At 48.8% G+C, this 19,733-nt stretch overlaps 1 protein-coding gene across 1 annotated transcript in view; it reads left to right on the forward strand.

The window, feature by feature from the left end:
• Positions 1–19,733, forward strand: part of CFI (complement factor I) — a 73,472-nt gene that overhangs the window by 14,252 nt on the left and 39,487 nt on the right. Inside the window, exons 3-6 of the mRNA XM_075340398.1 lie at positions 2,210–2,372; positions 3,814–3,989; positions 6,443–6,553; positions 6,671–6,778. Coding sequence (XP_075196513.1) covers positions 2,210–2,372; positions 3,814–3,989; positions 6,443–6,553; positions 6,671–6,778 — 558 coding nt within the window. The remainder of the gene's footprint in view (positions 1–2,209; positions 2,373–3,813; positions 3,990–6,442; positions 6,554–6,670; positions 6,779–19,733) is intronic.

Here is a 19,733-nt window from a genome sequence, read left to right on the forward strand (position 1 = left end):
TGATGGCGACAGGGGGAGGAAGACCACTGAGGCAGACAGGGGTGGGAATAGATAGCAAGATGCAACCCACAAATTCCCTTCCTGCTGCACCTGTCAGTCAAATAGCAGTGCATTGCTGAAACATTACTTACAAATATTTTTTTTAAATAAAACATTGAAATTCAGAACAAAAGCTTTGCTTACATTCAACCTCCCGAGTGTTAGTAATGGCTTTACTTTATATAGGGAAATCTTTGCTTCTTTTTAAGTGCATAACAAAGAGTAAGTTTTTGGGGTAATAGAGTTTAAACCTCTTTGGCATGGTGATAAAAAGGGATTAATTGGCAATAATTATTTGTAAATATAACCATAAATACAGAGGTATTGGCAGATAGAATGCTTCCAATTATATCACTATTAGCCGTCAATAACTAAATATGCCACAAAAATATGTACACTGCCACACACCAGTTAATCCAGTATGTCAGCTGCTGTGCACAGATCATGCATGTAGCAGGCCACATGTAATTGTAACGGCTAATTGCTTTTCATACTATGTGCCCGTTCATACACATGAGCTGTGTCCAGCGCCTGTTCATTCTGAGTAAAAATACATCACTCTGTTGTAATAGCACATTACCCACCTGTATATGCAGCACTTACAGACCACAAAGTGATAAGATGAAATACATCGGTTTGAATTAACTTTTTGGAGTATAGAAAATATTCATAAATATGATGATATAGTCAAAATTTTCATTTGTCTAATATTTAATTAATTTAGTTAATTTTATCTTAAGTGTTTGTTCACCTGTGGTTAACATATATTTAATAGGAATCTATTTAGGATGCAAAAGAGTCAACTCTTTTTGGTGACCAGAGCCATGTGATCCAGATTACCAAAACAGAACTGGATTGCCCATCACCTGGGGTATAATGCTCCCGTTTGGAGAGGTCATGACCGGGCAAGAGGTACAGGAGCTCGGTGTGTTCAAGGACGCACATCCAGCTGAAATGCATTGCAATACAGAGACCCATTGGGTCACTGCACTGCAATACAAGCTACTGCCAAACAGTGAACGACAACTTACGCCAGCGTGCATGTGACTTGGGGTGTATGATAGTGACGTTGTACGTCATGGCGCACATGCCGATGGCAATTGCTGCCCACTGGCTACAGAGGACACCATGCAGAGTGGTAGTGGAGGAAGGTGAGTAGATTTTTTTTTATACATTAGAAACAAAACAGGACTGTGCATAACAGGAAAGGGCCCAGGATGGGGACATATATATCAGGATGGGCTCAGGATGGGGACATACACACCAGGATGCTCCCAGGATGAGGACATATATACCAGGATGGTGAAATACATACAAGGATGTGCCAAGAATGAGGACATACATACTAGGTGGGCCCAGGATGGTGGCCGTATAAATCAGGATCATATGTACCAGGATTGGCCCAGGAAGAGGACATATATACCAGGGTGGGCCCAGGATGACAATATACATTTTAGGATAGAGATAATATATACCAGTATGGGCCACATATATACCAGGATGGGCTGAGGATGAGAACATATATACCAGGATTAGAGACATATACACTAGGATGGGCCCAGGATGAGAACATAGATACCAGGATGGGACCAGGATGAGGCCATATATACTAGGATGGGGGACTTATAAACCAGGATGGGCAAAGGATGAGGACATATATACTAGGGTGGGCCCAGGATAAGGAGATATATACCAGAGTGGGACCAGGATGATGGACATATATACGAGGATGGGGACAGTACATACCATGATGGGGAACATATATACTAGGATAGGGTAGATATATACTAGGATCAGGAGCTTTACTTGATTTTCCAAGTGACTACTAACCTTTTGTTACCCAAAACTTCTGCAGCTAGCAGTAGTTTTAAAAATGCACTTTATAAACCAATACACAAACTGAGAAATGCATCAAAATAACACATTACAATTATATGATCTTCAGGGGGTGCTGATCATTCTTCCATTCCTTAACAAATTGACAATATAAATTATTTTACTCTCTTTTTTTTTATTTAGTTGGTCAAATGCAAACCATGTAATTAATTTTAAAATCAAAATCACAGCTGGTACCATATTATGAACAGTATACTATTAATCATTCACAAATTAAAGCTGAATCAAGTATTTTACATAACATATAATGATAACATTAATTTTCATGTTTTAGGTAAATTTGAAATATCCTTGAAAGACAGCAATGGAGCGGCAACAACCAAGAATGGTATTGTAAAAATAAAATTACCCAAGAACACTATTGAATCCTTTGTGTGTCCTGAAAAATGGACAATTACAGAATCCAATGTAGCCTGCCGACAACTTGCATTTCCCCAGTAAGTTATGATACAATTGTCAGTGTTGTTTTCCTAGCTTGAGAATCATATTCTGAAAATGATGCTGCTCAACATTAATGTATACTGATTGATTTGATGCAAGACTGTTTTTACTGTGATCTTAGGCTTCCTGATGTGCAAATACTGCTACACCGCTCCATTAAGTAGTGCAGTACTGCAATTCCCTGCATGATCAGTTAACAGGAGTTCTGCAGTGAAGAGGAGGGCACAGTGCTCGATAAGAGCTTAGCTTTGTCCTATGCATTCATGATTGGTGGGGGTCATGTCAGTCTGACTTCTAGCAAAAGTGATGGCATTTTCCAAACATTGGTCAGGCGTAGAGATGAGAGGATAGATCTGTCTAGGACTGAGTTCTAGTCGAAGTTCCTGAAATTTGCAGTTTCACTCTAATTCAAACATTTTGACATTTGATTTTCGGTTTGCATGTAAAATCGTTGGCCAACACTATTTCTCACATTGCTGAAACATCGGAGAGTGTGCTAATGTAATCTTGTGTTGCTCCGTGAGCATCCCTATAATTCGCTCTAGTTATGACATCTTTTTGATTACTCTGTACTGTGGTAGTCAGTATCTGGTCCATCACAGATCACAGGCTCTCAGTGGAGCACAGTCTGGAGATGAAAAATTACTCTGCCATATAGATTCACTGGGTAAGTCTGTCTCCTATACAGTGTAAGCTCTTATGGTCAGCTCTCCTGTAGAGTGTAAGCTCTTTTGGTCAGCAGGGTCCTCTCTCTCTTCTGTAGAGTTTAAGCTCTTATGGGCAGCAGGGTCCTCTCTCTTTTGTAGAATGTGAGCTCTTTTGGTCAGAGGGGTCCTGTTTGTCTCTCTCCTGTAGAGTGTAAGCTCTTATGGTAAGCAGAGTCCTCTCTCTCACTTGTAGAATGTAATCTCTCATGGTCAGCAGTCTCCTCTTTCTCTACTGTAGACTGTAAGCTCTTATCCTTAATGGGGTCCTCTCTCTCTTTTTCCTATAGAGTGCAAGCGCTTATGGTCAGAGGGGTCCTCTTTCACTCCTGAAGAGAGTAAGCTCTTATGGTCAGCAGGGTCCTCTATCACTCTCTCCTGTAGCATGTAAACTCTTTTAGTCAGATGGGCCCTCATTGCCTCTCTCTCCTTTAAAGTGTAGCTCTTTTGGTCAGTGAGGTCCTCTTTGTGTCTCTCTCTAGCGAAGGGTGTAAGCTATTTTTGGCCAGCAGGTTCTATTCTCTCTATCTCTCTCTTGTAAAGTGTAAGCTCTTATGGTCAGCGGGGTTCTTTCTCTTCTCTTCTCTCTGCTATGTGTATTTTCCAAGCAATTATAAGCAGCAAATTTGAATTTCAAAATATTCACTCAACTCTAGCGAGGACGTTCCTGTGCAAACAGCTTTATTATATATTTTTATATAACATCTCTAAGCACTCTTTTTTCTTATTTCAGAGGTGCTTCTATTGAAACATTACGGTACAATATCTTAAAGCAAGAAGAAAGCAATCATGATTGTCTTCAAGTGACGTGTCGGGGATCTGAGACTACTCTGGCTGAATGTAGTATTAAAAAGGCAAAAAGTACTAAGAATGAGCGAGCTGGTGTTTCATGTTATGACAAGAAAAATGGTGTGTATTATGGTCCAGAACTCTCTGACATGATATTTCCCCTGATAAAGCTGTAAAGATACAGTGATATGCTAGGGCTGATGGGTCTGTTATCCTGACATCCAGGCTTCACATTTCTGTACCACTATGCTTGCATTGAACTAGGACTCTGCTTGCACTTCCTTATATATATTATTATTCCAAGCGGGGATCCTTGTGTCTTTCTGGTTTTGGGCTCCATCTTATTTTCTACAGCCTAGTTTTGTCTTCATCATTATTTCTTACTCATTTTCTATTGACATTCTAGGTCTGGTAAGATACATTATGTATATTCTCTCTAGCATCATTTCATTTTTTGATGCTTTCATTAGGTGATGCTTCAGCCATACTGTACATCGGTATTTAATTAATATTTGTATTGCAGTGGTACGGTTTATTATAATCAACAAATCAGCAACCTCATTCTGTGTTATGGATGTCAGTGATTATTTTATGTGTTTTTAATGGCTTTGGGTGTCTTTTGTATAATTTAAAAAAATCACTCATTATTCAGGTGTGAACATGTTAGGGCCAGATGGACGGGTAGACCCTGGAGGTGGATCCACTGGGCCGAACTCCCGGATGAGGGAAAGGAGTCCGGTGGCCGGAGCACTTTAGGTAGCAGGACAGTCCGTGCACTGGGAGAAAATGGAGAAGTCCCTGGGACCACGAGGTCACTGATGGTGGTCCGGGTGACGGAGCTCAGGTTCGGAAGCCGTGATGGTGTCAGGCGGGGTCCGGAACCGTTGGAGCGAGATGACGGGTCACCGCAGGGATCCGAGATGGTACGGACTGTCAGGATGGCAGATGGGCAGCGTTCGGGGTTCGAGGTACAGCAGGACCGGATGGCGATGCAGGATCGGCTCTAGAAGACAGAGAGGTAAGTATCTCACAAAACACAAGGAGACCTGACTCCTAGCTTGGGAAAACACGAAGAACAGGCCCCGCTCCCTTGGACATTAACCCTCTATATACCCTGTACCTGTGTGCATCATTTCCTGTTAATTGACACTGGCCCTTTAAGAAAGGGTCAGTGACCGCGCGCGCGCCCTAATGCGCATGCGCGCGGCCCGGGTGCCAGAAGCCAGGGCAGGAAGCTGAGAGGAGGATGCAGGGGAGCCGGCCAGGGACTGGGAAGCCGTCGGGCGCCGGGAGCGGAGACCAGGGGGCCTGGGAAGTACGAGCACCGGAGGCTGGAGAGCGGGGAGCGTGGCAGGTGAGCCGGGGAACGGAGCAGGGGACCCGGGGAGCGGAGCAGAGGACCCGGGGAGCGTGACAGAACATTGCTTTTGTATCAATTTTCTCCATGATTATGGTACAGATAAAGCACACTCTGAGATCAGCAGCACATAAGGCACTATTGTAACTGTAATACTGGTTAGAAAACACAGATAACCTCACAGGACTGTTAGTCATAGTATACCGTAGTCCTGCTGCTCGACTTAAGGGTGCTTTATACGCTGCAACATCGCTAACGATATATCGTCTGGGTCACGGTGTTTGTGACGCACATCCGACGTCGTTAGCGACATCGCAGCATGTAACACCTCTGAGCGACCTAAAACGATCGAAAAAAGGTAAAAATCGTTGGTATTGGAGAGGTCGCGCCAGCACCAAAAATCGTTGACAGGTGAGTAGCGAGGTTGTTTGTCGTTCCTGCGGCAGCACCAATCGCTATGTGTGACACCGCAGGAACGAGGAAACTCACCGAACCTCCGTCCCGCCGGCAATGAGGAAGGAGGTGGGCAGGATGTTTGGCCCGCTCATCTCAGCCCCTCCTCTGCTATTGGGCGGCCACTTAGTGATGTCGCTATGACGCCGAACGAACCGCCTCTTAGAAAGGAGGCGGTTTGCCGGTCACAGCGACGTCGCTAGGCAGGTAAGTAGTGTGACGGGTGTAAGCGATGTTGTGCGCCACGGACAGCGATTTGTCCGTGTCGCACAACCGACGGGGGCGGGTACGCTCACTAGCGATATCGGTACCGATATCGCAGCGTGTAAAGTACCCTTTAGTCTGCACAGTAGATGTCCTGAGCTACTGTTTTCATGTGAATTTGACATCACGCAGAGTTGAAGAGTCTGTGAGGTAGTATCAAAATGTTTTGTTTTTTTTTAAATCATTCTGCTAAATGTTTCCTGCGTAAAGGGAAGGCCATAAAATAAAATATTTAAAATGAAACTAATTTGGAGAAACATGTGTCCCATGTGTGTAAGTGATTTGCTATAGTGATTTTATTATTCCCATGCTTTTGATGACATTGAATAAATGGGGGATCCCACACACTTTTGTAGCTGTTATCAGTGAGGCTCCTGCCCTTGTGGTCCAGAGGATGCAGGCTTGTAGAATATGCATTTTTGTATATATCCTCCAGCGTAAAATTGTTTTTCAAAAACCCTCACAAAAAATAAGTAAATAATCTTTTGTTTTATTGCAGAATGTGAAACGGGTCTGTTCACTTGTGTCAATGGAAAATGCATTGATTTTAATCATACTTGTAATGGACAAAATGATTGTGGAGACCTCAGTGATGAACTGTGCTGTTCAGGTAACTATGACGTACTAATCACTGACACAATATATCAGAATGCTTTAATAACATATCTTTCCTATTGTCAGGGCATACATTTAAATTAGTATATTATTTATTTTCATGTCATTTCAGAATGTAAAAATAGTTTCCACTGTAAGGCAGATGTGTGCATCCCAAAGGAGTATAAATGCAATGGAGAGGTGGACTGTATCAGTGGAGAAGACGAGGAAAAGTGTGAAGGTAAAATTAACATTGTATTGTGCAAAAAATAACGCAACAGGTTTAAAATGTCTTGTGTCATCATACGTGTGGCTTATTTGTGGCTGAGAACATGTGGAAGGTGAGTTTTTAGCTCCTTCACTTGGTGTAGGTGGTGTATGGCGGCCATTGTTGCTGTGGTTTTGTGCATTTGGGGTTGGTGGTCTGTAGTCATGGAGTTTGAGGCTTGCAGCATGGGTGCTGTGGAGCACCAGGTCGCTCACCCTGTGTTAGGGCCAGGTGGACGGGCAGACCCAGGAGGTGGATCCACTGGGCCGAACTCCTTGATGAAGGCAAGGGGTCCGGTAGCCGGAGCACTACGGGTATCAGGACAGTCCGTGCACAAGAGTGGAATGGAGAAGTCCCTGAGACCACGGAGTCACTGATGGTAGTCCGGGTGACGGAGCTCAGGTTCGGAGGCCGAGATGTTGTCAGGCAGAGTCCGGAACCGATGGAGCGAGAGGACGGGTCACCACAGGGATCAGAGATGGAACGGACTGACGGGATGGCAGATAGTCAGCGTTCGGGAATCGGCATGACCGGATGGCGAGGCAGGAGCGGCTCTAGAAGAGAGATAGGTAAGTATGGCACAGAGACACAAGGAGACCTGACTCCTAGCTTAGGAAACACGAAGAACAGGCCCCGCCCACTTGGACACTAAACCCCTTTATACCCTGTACCTGTGTGTCCAATTTCCTGTCAGTGGACGCTGGCCCTTTAAGAAAGGGTCAATGACCGCGCGCGCGCGCCCTAATGCGCATGCGCGAGGCCCGGGTGCCAGAAGCCAGGGCAGGGAGCGGTGAGCAGGAAGCAGGAGAGCCGGGCTGGGGCTGAGTAGCCGACGGGCGCCGGGAGCGGGGACCGGGCCGCCTGGAGACCGCAGGCAATGGAGGCTGGAGACCGGGGAGAGAAGCAGGGAAGCCGGGGAGCGTGGCAGGTGAGCCGGGGAGCAGAGCAGGGGACCCGGAGAGCGTGACAGTACCCCCCCCAAGCCCCCCTCCCCGCAACCGGGACAGGAATGCACGGATCAGGGGAGTACCCACATTCTCCCGGGGCTCCCAGGACCTATCCTCAGGGCCATACCCTGCCCAGTCTACCAGGAAGAACTGTCGGCCCCGTACGTTTTTCATGGCCACGATATCCCTTACTGCATAGATGTCATCATCGGCAATAGGAGGAGGAGCCGAACTGGCAGCAGCGGAGAAGGGACCAAGGACAACCGGCTTGAGCAGGGAGATGTGGAAGGAGTTGGGTATCCTCATCGTGGCCGGGAGCTGCAGTTTGTAGGAGACCTCATTGATCTTGCTGAGGACTTTAAACGGCCCGATGTAGCGAGGACCCAGCTTGTAGGATGGCAGCTTCAATCGGACGTACTTGGAAGCAAGCCAGACGAGATCTCCTGGAGAGAAACACGGAGGGTCCAGACGCCTCTTGTCTGCGTGTCTCTTCATCTGCAGGGAAGCACGTCCAAGGGACGCCTTGACAGAGTCCCAAATTGTTGCAAAGTCACGGGCTACAGCATCAGCAGCAGGGACATCCGAGGAAGAGGATACAGGTAATGGGACGGAAGGCTGAAGTCCGTAAACGACATGGAAGGGAGAGCTGGAGGAGGACTCACTGACGTGGTGGTTATGGGAGAATTCAGCCCAAGGAAGAAGCGTGGACCAGTCGTCATGATGGGCGTTGACGTAGTGACGTAAGAAGGAGGTCAAGATCTGATTGACTCGTTCCACTTGGCCATTCGACTGAGGATGGTAGGCTGAAGAAAAGTCCAGAGTCACTCCCAGATGTTTGCAGAGGGCCCTCCAGAAGCGGGAGGTGAACTGAGTTCCTCTGTCGGACACAATGTGTGATGGAAAGCCATGCAAGCGGAAGATGTGTTGTATATAGGCGTCAGCGAGTTCCTGGGCAGAGGGCAGTCCAGCCATAGGGACGAAATGAGCCATTTTGGAGAACCGATCCACCACGACCCATATGACTGTGTGTCCGGAGGACAGTGGCAAGTCCGTAATAAAGTCCATCGCAATGTGTTGCTACGGAACTGAGGGTATAGGCAGAGGCAGAAGACGGCCATATGGCAGGTGTTTGGGCGTCTTGTTCCTGGCACAAGAGGAGCAGGCTGAGACAAAAGAAGCGACGTCCGTGCGAAGAGATGGCCACCAGTAATGACGTACAATCGTACTCCATGTTCTCTTCTGACCAGCATGGCCGGCTGTTTTCGAGGCATGGCCCCAGTGCAACACTTTTTGCCTGTCAGTCTCAGAGACATAGGTCTTCCCGGGCGGTATCTGGGCCAGGGTGACAGGGGCCACCGGAATGATTTTACTAGGGCAGATGATGGGCTGGGATGTCTCCTCCTCCTGTTCCATGGGCAGGAATGACCTGGACAAGGCATCTGCGCGTACATTCTTGTCCGCAGGTCGGAAATGGATCTGGAAATCGAACCTGGCAAAGAACAAGGACCACCTGGCTTGCCGTGGGTTCAGTCGCTGAGCGAACCGCAGGTATTCCAGGTTCTTGTGGTCCGTGTAAATGATCACGGGGTACACTGCTCCCTCTAGAAGGTAGCGCCATTCCTCCAGAGCCAGTTTGACTGCCAATAGCTCTCGGTCACCGATGGTGTAGTTGCGTTCAGGCGCTGAGAAGCTCTTGGAGAAGAAACCGCAAGTCACCATCTTCCCGGAGGAGGACTTCTGCATGAGCACTGCTCCGGCTCCCGAGGAGGAGGCATCCACCTCCAAGGTGAACTGTCGGTTTAACTCCGGACGGTGGAGCACAGGGGAGGAGGCAAATGCCCGCTTCAGAGAGCCAAACGTGACGTCGGCCGCAGGTGACCAGTCCTTTGGATTAGCCCCCTTCTTGGTCAAGGCGGAGAGAGGAGCAGTCAGAGCCGAGAAGTGAGGGATGAACTGGCGGTAATAGTTTGCGAATCCCAGAAAGCGTTGGATTGCCTTCAGTCCAGAAGGAGGGGGCCAGTTGAGACTGGAAGAGACCTTCTCCGGATCCATCTGCAGTCCGGTATCGGAGATTACGTAACCCAGGAAGGGAAGAGAAGATTGCTCGAAGACACACTTCTCGTACTTGGCGTACAGACGATTTTCCCTCAGTCGTTGTAGTACCAGCTGCACGTTCTCTCTGTGGGTCTGGAGGTCCGGAGAAAAGACCAGGATGTCATCAAGATACACCACCACACAGATGTAGAGAAGGTCCCGGAACACATCGTTCACCAATTCCTGAAAGACTGCTGGTGCGTTACACAGGCCGAAGGGCATCACACAGTATTCATAGTGCCCATCACGGGTATTGAACGCGGTCTTCCATTCGTCCCCAGAGCGGATGCGGACCAAGTTGTAGGCACCCCGAAGATCCAACTTGGTAAACACATGAGCTCCTCTAAGCCGATCAAACAATTCGGGGATGAGCGGCAGGGGGTATTTATTTTTCATGGTGATTTGGTTCAATCCCCGGTAGTCAATGCATGGGCGTAGGTCGCCCTCTTTCTTCTTAACGAAGAAGAAGCCTGCTCCAGCAGGAGAGGAGGATCTCCGAATGAATCCCCTTGCCAGGTTCTCTGTGATGTAGGTAGACATGGCCCTTGTTTCGGCAGGAGACAGCGGATATATCCGTCCTCGAGGTGGTGTAGTTCCCGGGAGCAGGTCGATGGCACAATCGTAAGGACGATGTGGCGGCAGTACCTCTGACTCCTTTTTATCAAAGACGTCCGCGAAGGACCAATAGGCCGAGGGCAGTCCCGGTAGGGACTCTGGAACCGGAGGTCGTCGGATGGGTTGAATAGTCTTCAGACAGTTCTCGTGGCAAGAGGAGCCCCATCGGGTGATTTCACCAGTACCCCAGCTGACTGAGGGTTCGTGTGTCCGTAACCAGGGGAGTCCCAGCAGGATTTGATGGGACATGTGTGGGAGGACATAGAGAGCGATGTTCTCGGTGTGCAGGGCACCGATACGCAGTTCCACCGGCTTGGTGATCCACGAGATGGTGTCAGAGAGGGGTCTCCCATCCACAGAGGCAATCACGAGGGGTTTGTCGAGTGGAGTAACAGGCACCTGGTACTTGTCCACCGTGGCCTGCTGGATGAAATTGCCTGCTGCCCCGGAATCGAGTTATGCCTCTGCCGTGAACTGCGTCTCTCCCGTTGTCACTTGAACTGTCCATGTAACCGGGTCTGAGAGAGTCCCAGCACCTAGGGTGGCCTCTCCTACCAACCCTAGGCTTTGGAGTTTCCCGGCCTCTCTGGACAGGAGCGTAGAAGGTGTGTGCCCTCTCCGCAGTAGAAGCAGAGGCCCTTGGCGAGCCGTTCTGCTCGGCGTTGTTCAGACTGCCGCAAACGGTCGATCTGCATGGGCTCGTGGACGGAGACACCAGATGCCGTTGACTGAAGTACGGCGGGCTTCTGCGGAGGAGAGGAATGCCGTATCGGACGTCTCTCACGGGACACCTCTTTGGATCGTTCCTGAAAACGAAGATCCACTCGATTCGCTAGGGCAATCAGGGCATCCAGGGTGGACGGCACGTCACGACCAGCCAGCTCATCTTTAATTCGACCCGAGAGGCCTTCCCAGAAGGCGGCGGTTAGAGCCTCATTGTTCCACCCGAGTTCCGAAACCAAGGTGCGAAAACGGATGGCATATTGACCCACCGTCAGAGTCCCCTGACATAGCCGGAGGAGAGATGAGGCAGACGCGGAGGCGCGTCCGGGCTCGTCAAAGGTGCCACGAAATGCCTGCAGGAACTCCTGGATGTTGGTGGTCACCGGATCCTCCTTCTCCCACAAGGGGTTCATCCAGGCCAGCGCCTCACCCTCTAGATGGGACATCATGAACGCGACCTTGGCTTGGTCGGAGGCAAACAAGTGCGGCAGCTGCTTGAAATGGAGGGAGCATTGGTTTATGAATCCCCTGCAGGTCTTGGGATCTCCGGCGTACCGGGGTGGTGAGGCCAAACGAAGTCTGGAAGCATCCGAGGAGGCTGCCACGGGAGCTGTGGCCGTGGATTGTCCAGTGGAAGCTCGAGATGCCGAAGATGTGACCGACGCTTGCAGCGTGTTCAGGCGGGCGTCCACAGAAGACATGAAGTTCAGCATGCGGGTCTGGGTCTCACGCTGGCGTGTGAGTTCCTCCTGCAAGGCCGCTAGTGCTTGGGCGGGATCCATGGCCTGTTCTTACTGTTAGGGCCAGGTGGACGGGCAGACCCAGGAGGTGGATCCACTGGGCTGAACTCCTTGATGAAGGCAAGGGGTCCGGTAGCCGGAGCACTACGGGTAGCAGGACAGTCCGTGCACAAGAGTGGAATGGAGAAGTCCCTGGGATCACGGAGTCACTGATGGTAGTCCGGGTGACGGAGCTCAGGTTCGGAGGCCGAGATGTTGTCAGGCAGAGTCCGGAACCGATGGAGCGAGAGGACGGGTCACCACAGGGATCAGAGATGGAACGGACTGACGGGATGGCAGATAGTCAGCGTTCGGGAATCGGCAGGACCGGATGGCGAGGCAGGAGCGGCTCTAGAAGAGAGATAGGTAAGTATGGCACAGAGACACAAGGAGACCTGACTCCTAGCTTAGGAAACACGAAGAACAGGCCCCGCTCACTTGGACACTAAACCCCTTTATAACCTGTACCTGTGTGTCCAATTTCCTGTCAGTGGACGCTGGCCCTTTAAGAAAGGGTCAATGACCGCGCGCGCGACCTAATGCGCATGCGCGAGGCCCGGGTGCCAGAAGCCAGGGCAGGGAGCGGTGAGCAGGAAGCAGGAGAGCCGGGCTGGGGCTGAGTAGCCGACGGGCGCCGGGAGCGGGGACCGGGCCGCCTGGAGACCGCAGGCAATGGAGGCTGGAGACCGGGGAGAGAAGCAGGGAAGCCGGGGAGCGTGGCAGGTGAGCCGGGGAGCAGAGCAGGGGACCCGGAGAGCGTGACACCCTGCTGGTGCCCAATCACTGCTGCCATGGTTTGCGCATGCCACTGCACTGTTATGATCAGGGACCCTATGGGAGGTTTGCCGTGTCGTGGTAGTGAGCTTTATACTGTCTGAACAGAATCTTAAAACTCAGAACCTCATGATCAGATTTGTATATTTTTGCTTAGCCACAACAGATCAATGTATATTTTTTGAATGTGCGATCCATGTCTTTTTCTACAGCTATGAGACCTTGTGTTGTGAGTAGCAAGAAATAAAGGAACACGTTTAAAATGTGGTGCTTTAAATCTTGGGTCATCAAAAGTGTTGTGTTCTTATTCATTATAATTGATACATAGCACTGCTATAAAAACAGTAAATTGTACTATGCCTACAAACAAAATATATATATATATATATGACATAAATATGTATACAGTATGAAGCCATAGAACATACATCACCACAATACTAAAGAGGCAACTGTACATATCATAACAATTTTCCAACAAGTCAAGTGAACCCTTACACAGCATCCCAACTTTTTGGGAACTGCGGTTCTAACACATAAGGAAAACAAGAATGCAATAATTTGGAAATCTCTTACAGCCATATTTTGTTCACAACAGAGCACAGATCAGAAGGTGAGCATTAGACAGTTTTCCAATTCATTTGAAAAAAATAACGTATTTAGAAATGAATGGCAGCAGCAAAGCAAAGCAGGGACAGAGCTATGTCAACTATTTTGTAAAATCGCCTCTTCTTTTTACAACAGTCTGTAAAAGTCCGGGAATGAGGAGATACAATATATTGCTGGAGTTTTAGGAAATATTATCCCATTCTTGTTTGATGTAGGATTATAGCTACTCAACAGTCCTTGGTCTTCTTTGCTAGATTATTAATTTCATAATGTGAAAAATGTTTTCTATTAGATAAAGGAAAGTTCATAACTCGAACTGTTCTTCTGCAAAGATGGATGCAGTATGGGGTTTAACATAGTATTGCTGAAATATACAAGGCCTTTCATGAAATAGACATAGTCTGGAATGGGAGCATATATTGGTCTAAAACCTATATATAATGCTAGGCTTTGATAATGCCTTTCAAGATGTTTAAGCTGCGCATGGAATAGACATTAGTGCACCTCCCAATCACAGATTCAAGCTTTTGAACTGTGTACTGATAACCAACTGGATGGTCCCTCTCCTCCAGTCCACAAGATATGACATCCATGGTTTCCATAAAGAATTTTACATTTTGATTCATCTGACCACAGAACAGTTTTCCATTTTATGTCAGTCCATTTTAACAAGCTTTGCCCCAGTGAAGACAGCAGCGTCTCTGGATTGTGTTGATATATGGCTTTTCTTTGCATGAAAGAGCTTTAACTCGCTTTTGTGGATTGCTTGGTGACCTGTGTTCACAGACAACAGCAGCTTGTTATTCATGTAGTATTGCCTCAGAGCCTGGAGATCATAAGCTTCTAATACTGTTTTTCTGTGTTGTCCCCAGTGCATATGGATTTCCACAGAATCTCTTAATCTTTGGTTTATTATGTATTGTAAATGATTAAATATTTAAAGTCTATGCAATTTTAAGTTGAGGAATATTTTTCTGAAATTGTTCCACTATTTTTAGATGCAGTTGTTCACAGATTATTGAACCTCTGACCATCTTTGCTTCTGAGAGACTCTGCCTCTCTAACATACTCTTTTAATACAGTCGTGAGATCCTCCAGCTGTTTTTCAATAGTACCACTTACTTTTCCAGTCTTTTTGATATGTGTTGCAGTCATCAATTTTTAAACAAAGTTAACTTTTTTCAATTTAAATGAAAAAATGGCTAATCTTCAACTTTTGATAAATGATCTATGTTTTGTTATGGATGAAATATGGCTATAAGATTTACAAATCATTGTATTCTTGATTGTTGATTTATTTTTTTTACACTTCACACAGCCTCACAACATTTTTTTGAATTGGGGTTGTAATTCAGACATACCTGGAGTACCATGAGAAATTGCAATAGAAAATTATAGATTTTACTAGCTGTAGTACCCGGGTGTTGCCCAGGATAGTAACTGTCACTGTTTCTCTCCCAGTCTCTATCTGTGTGTCTGTCTGTCTGTCTCTCTGTCTGTCTCTTTCCTTGTCTGTCTGTCTATGTTTCTGTCTGTCTGTTTCTATCTCTCTGTCTGTCTCTGTATCAGTCTATCTGTCTCTATCTCTGTGTATGTCTGTCTCTCTATCTCTGTGTCTGTCTGTCTTTCCCCATCTGTCTCTTTCCCCATCTTTCTCTTTCCCTGTATGACTCTTTCCCCGTCTGACTCTTTCCCCGTCTGACTCTTTCCCCGTCTGTCTTTATCTCTCTATTTCTTTCCAGGTCTGTCTCCTTCCCCGTCTGTCTCCCCATTTCTTTTCCTGTCTCTTTCCCTGTCTGTCTTTGTCCATCTCTTTGTCTTTGTCTTTTGCTGTATGTCTCTTTCCCTGTCGTTCTGTCTCTGTCTGTCTCTTTGTTTGTCTGTCTCTATCCAGGTCTGTCTCTTTCCCCATCTGTCTCTATCCAGGTCTGTCTCTTTCCCCATCTGTCTTTGTCTGTCTTTTTCCCCATCTGTCTCTGTCTGTCTCTTTCCCTGTCTGTCTCTTTTCCCGTCTGTCTCTTTCCGCATCTGTCTCTTTCCCCATCTGTCTCTTTCCCCGTCTGTCTCTTTCCCCGTCTGTCTCTTTCCCCATCTGTCTCTTTCCCCATCTGTCTCTTTCCCCATCTGTCTCTTTCCCCATCTGTCTCTTTTCCCATCTATCTCTTTTCCCATCTGTCTCTTTCCCCGTCTGTCTCTGTCTGTCTCTTTCCCAGTCTATCTGTCTCTTTTACCATCTGTCTCTGTCTGTCTATTTCCCTGTCTGTCTCTTTCCCTGTCTCTCTCTCACCTGTCTGTCTCTCTCTCTCTGTCATTCTGTCTCTCAGTCTGTCTCTGTCTCTATCCGTCTCCCCACCGACATCATATTACCTCACACATAAGTTTCTTATACTGTGACTGTCCTTTGTTCCTATAGCAACCAATCACAGCTCCTATTAATAACCAGTAGTTCCAGGCTCCATTCACTTTAATGTAGGCAGGTTTTTTGAAGAGTAACTGTAAAGCGCGGGTTTACATTTTCCCGTCAAAACATAGTCTACAACATTCCCTGGGTCACATGGAGTGTCTGTTCAAAATTTCGTGATTGTAAATGTGACGGTGCGGATTCCTTTACCTGACATACACACATACATATATACACACATACATACATACACATATACAAATGTGTTGCCCTGGACAAGCCAGGGGCCACAGGTAACAACACACACACCCCCCCACCCCCAGCAGTTCACAGCAAACATCCCCAGTGAAACCTGATTCCTTCCCTTGGGTTCAGACAGACACACTAGGTGGGCGGAGTCGAGCAGATAGGCACGCCCACCGAAGAGTCTAGCTGGCCTGAGGCAGGAAGCAGGTCCAGACAAGTCCAGGAGAGGAAGAGAGAGGAGGTCTGGAGAAAGGCAGACACAGATTGGGGCCTAGTTTGGAGCCTAGGGCCCTCGAGTAGAGAGTCAGGCAGACGGTAGTGGCCATCTGCAGGGAGCCGGGCAGACAGTTGGTGGAACCGTAGGTAGCCGGGGCTGGGCGGTGGCCCACCAGTACTAATCGGGGAGCCAGCTGGAAACCGGAGTGCAGGAGGAGCTACGGAAGGTGCAGGAAAGGACTTACATTGCCAACCTGGGGTCAGGGGAAAAACACCGCAGCCGCCTGTGGGACCCGTCCATCCAGCCGTTTGTTTCAGCAGAGACTCTGTGTGCATCATTGGGCTGAGTGAGTACCACCGTGCCGTGCGGCACAGCGCTGCCCCTGCGACCCTGCACCTCGCCAGGCCCCGTAACCCGCCTGCCGTCCATCCCTACCCCATCACCGGGCCCCGGGACAACCAACCCCCCTACCCACGGAGGGGAGAACTAACATCAAAGCTGCTCCCTGTCACCGCTCCCGGGATCCCCGTCCAGAGCAGCGGTGGTGTCACTAAAATCACCACAACCGTGGGTGGCGTCACGGACAATAATCAAAACCCCCACAATCAAAATCCCCCTTTTCACTCACGGGCGAGGAGCGCCGCTCGAGTCCCCGGGATCCGGCCCACCGCTCGAGCCACCACCGAGCAGCAGCGGCAGCCGCAGCAGTAGCAGCGGCCGGACCCGAGCAGTGGGAGAGCGCAGCGTCCCCTCCTCCGCCCACGACAACTTGGCGTCACAAACAGGATCTTACCGCTCTGCCGTTTGGTAGAGGTGCACCTTGTTACCGCCGGAGGTGTCCGGCCGAAAATTTGCAGAAGACACCATTTTTGGGCGCAAAGAATTCCCGCTCGAGCGTCTTCCCCGAGCAGGAAAGGCGCGAAAGTAGAGCCCCGCCCCTGAAGAAGGAAGTGCTAAAAAGAGACTAAGGGGGACGGGATGGCGTCCGGCCGCATGTGAACCGCGGCTGTGGAAGCAGGGACGCCAGGACCCTGCGGCCATCTTGTGGTTCCTGGAAGAGGCCGCCGCAGCGATGCACCGACCCGTTACCCCTGTTACCGGTAGCGGAGCCCGCAGCGTCTGTGGGGGAGGGCCCAGACCTGGGGTCCCCAGGCCTCACCTTTGTCACCACCCTGCCACCGGCCCCGGCGGTCCGCCCGGCCGCAACGGAGATGACGACGGCTCCGGCAGTCCGCCCGGCCGCAACGGCAGCGAAGTACCGGTCCCGTTAACCAATTTGGGCCCGTTCCTGGACTGGGGTCAAGGGGTGCTGCCCGTTTCTTAGGGGCAGCACCAAGGCTAGGTTTGTTTGGGTGGGTGACTGAAGGACATGTTCCATTGTTATTATTAAAAGTGTTTTAATGTTTGATATGCCTCCCGTTGTGGGAAGTTTGCAAAGTAATGCTTGTATTTAATGTTTTAATCTTTTACAGTTAAAAGAGGAAAATAAAACCGGTGATGGACAGGCAGCCCGTGGACGGTCTGCATTTAACTAAGGGGGAATGTGTCGCCCTGGACAAGCCAGGGGCCACAGGTAACAACACACCCCCACCCCCACCCCCAGCAGTTCACAGCAAACATCCCCAGTGAAACCTGATTCCTTCCCTTGGGTTCAGACAGACACACTAGGTGGGCGGAGTCGAGCAGATAGACACGCCCACCAAAGAGTCTAGCTGGCCTGAGGCAGGAAGCAGGTCCAGACAAGTCCAGGAGAGGAAGAGAGAGGAGGTCTGGAGAAAGGCAGACACAGACTGGGGCCTAGTTTGGAGCCTAGGGCCCTCGAGTAGAGAGTCAGGCAGACAGTAGTGGCCGTCTGCAGGGAGCCGGACAGACAGTTGGTGGAACCGTAGGTAGCCGGGGCTGGGCGGTGGCCCACCGGTACTGAATCGGGGAGCCACCTGGAAACCGAAGCGCAGGAGGAGCGTACGGAAGGTGCAGGAAAGGACTTACATTACCAACCTGGGGTCAGGGGAAAAACACCGCAGCCGCCTGTGGGACCCGTCCATCCAACCGTTTGTATCAGCAGAGACTCTGTGTGCATCATTGGGCTGAGTGAGTACCACCGTGCCGTGCGGCACAGCGCTGCCCCTGCGACCCTGCACCTCGCCAGGCCCCGTAACCCGCCTGCCGTCCATCCCTACCCCATCACCGGGCCCTGGGACAACCAACCCCCCTACCCACGGAGGGGAGAACTAACATCAAAGCTGCTCCCTGTCACCTCTCCCGGGATCCCCGTCCAGAGCAGCGGTGGTGTCACCAAAATCACCACAACCGTGGGTGGCGTCACGGACAATAATCAAAACCCCCACAATCAAAATCCCCCTTTTCACTCACGGGCGAGGAGCGCCGCTCGAGTCCCCAGGATCCGGCCCACCGCTCGAGCCACCACCGAGCAGCAGCGGCAGCCGCAGCCGCAGCAGCGGCCGGACCCGAGCAGTGGGAGAGCGCAGCGTCCCCTCCTCTGCCCGCGACACATACATACACTCAGCTTTATATATTAGATTGTAATACAGGAAAAACTTTCTTCAAGGCAAATCAGAATGGAAGGAAGTGGAAAAAAATTTAAATAGCTTATTCATTTTCACTATTATGTTTAAAATGTGAAGCATGGCATACCACTAGATTACTCAATACATCAACACATAGTGCTGCCAAATGCAAGTAGTGTATAAGATATTGTCTTCGTCACGTACATAATATTGGGCCAGATGATAATTACTAACAAGAGTGAACAATAACATGGTTTAAAGTACAAAGAAATAATGCAATTCCAATCATCAGGCTAGCATTTCAACAAATCAGTGTTTAATTTCTGTGGCCTACATGATACCACTCCTTCAGTAACACAATGCCATTAAAGTAATGAGCTTAAAGCTTCTTGTTACTGCAACACATCAAAATAAAAGATTCCCGAAAAAGTTAATTTTATCTTGTATTGCTCACTGTGGGACAGAAAGTACACTGTGTTCAAGCCAAGCGTTGCATTAGGAGTCTAGTAATATAAAAATTAGGGCTCCTTCAGACGTCCATTTTTTCATGTAGGAGAAAAATGGTCCTAGTTTTCTTAGTCACTTTGTTAAGAATTTCATCAGATTTTCATCAGCATGTCATTCGAGTTTCATCAAAGTTTGGTCTGCGTTTCATCAGACTTTCTTGGATGTGAAAAATAAAGTTTCTCTACCTTCTACCATCTAGAAGTTGAAGAAAAACTGCCATCTGAGTGCTAGACACTGAAAATTCCATTTTTGATGTACTTTACTTTATTAAAAAAAAACACTACGAATTATACCACTAAGGTCAAATTCAGACATCCGTGTATCATGGTCTTAAAATGGACCGCAAAACATGGACTGACCGCGGGTCTGCCCCAATATATGTCTATGAGTCTTTCAAATTCAGATCAGTGGACCTGTGGCCAGGGGCTGATTAAGAGTAGCTAGGGCCCCGGGCAGTTAAGGGTGCGTAGGTACCCAAGCACCCGATG

This window comes from Anomaloglossus baeobatrachus, chromosome 1 (assembly GCF_048569485.1).
Source record: "Anomaloglossus baeobatrachus isolate aAnoBae1 chromosome 1, aAnoBae1.hap1, whole genome shotgun sequence".
Lineage (NCBI taxonomy): Eukaryota > Metazoa > Chordata > Amphibia > Anura > Aromobatidae > Anomaloglossus > Anomaloglossus baeobatrachus.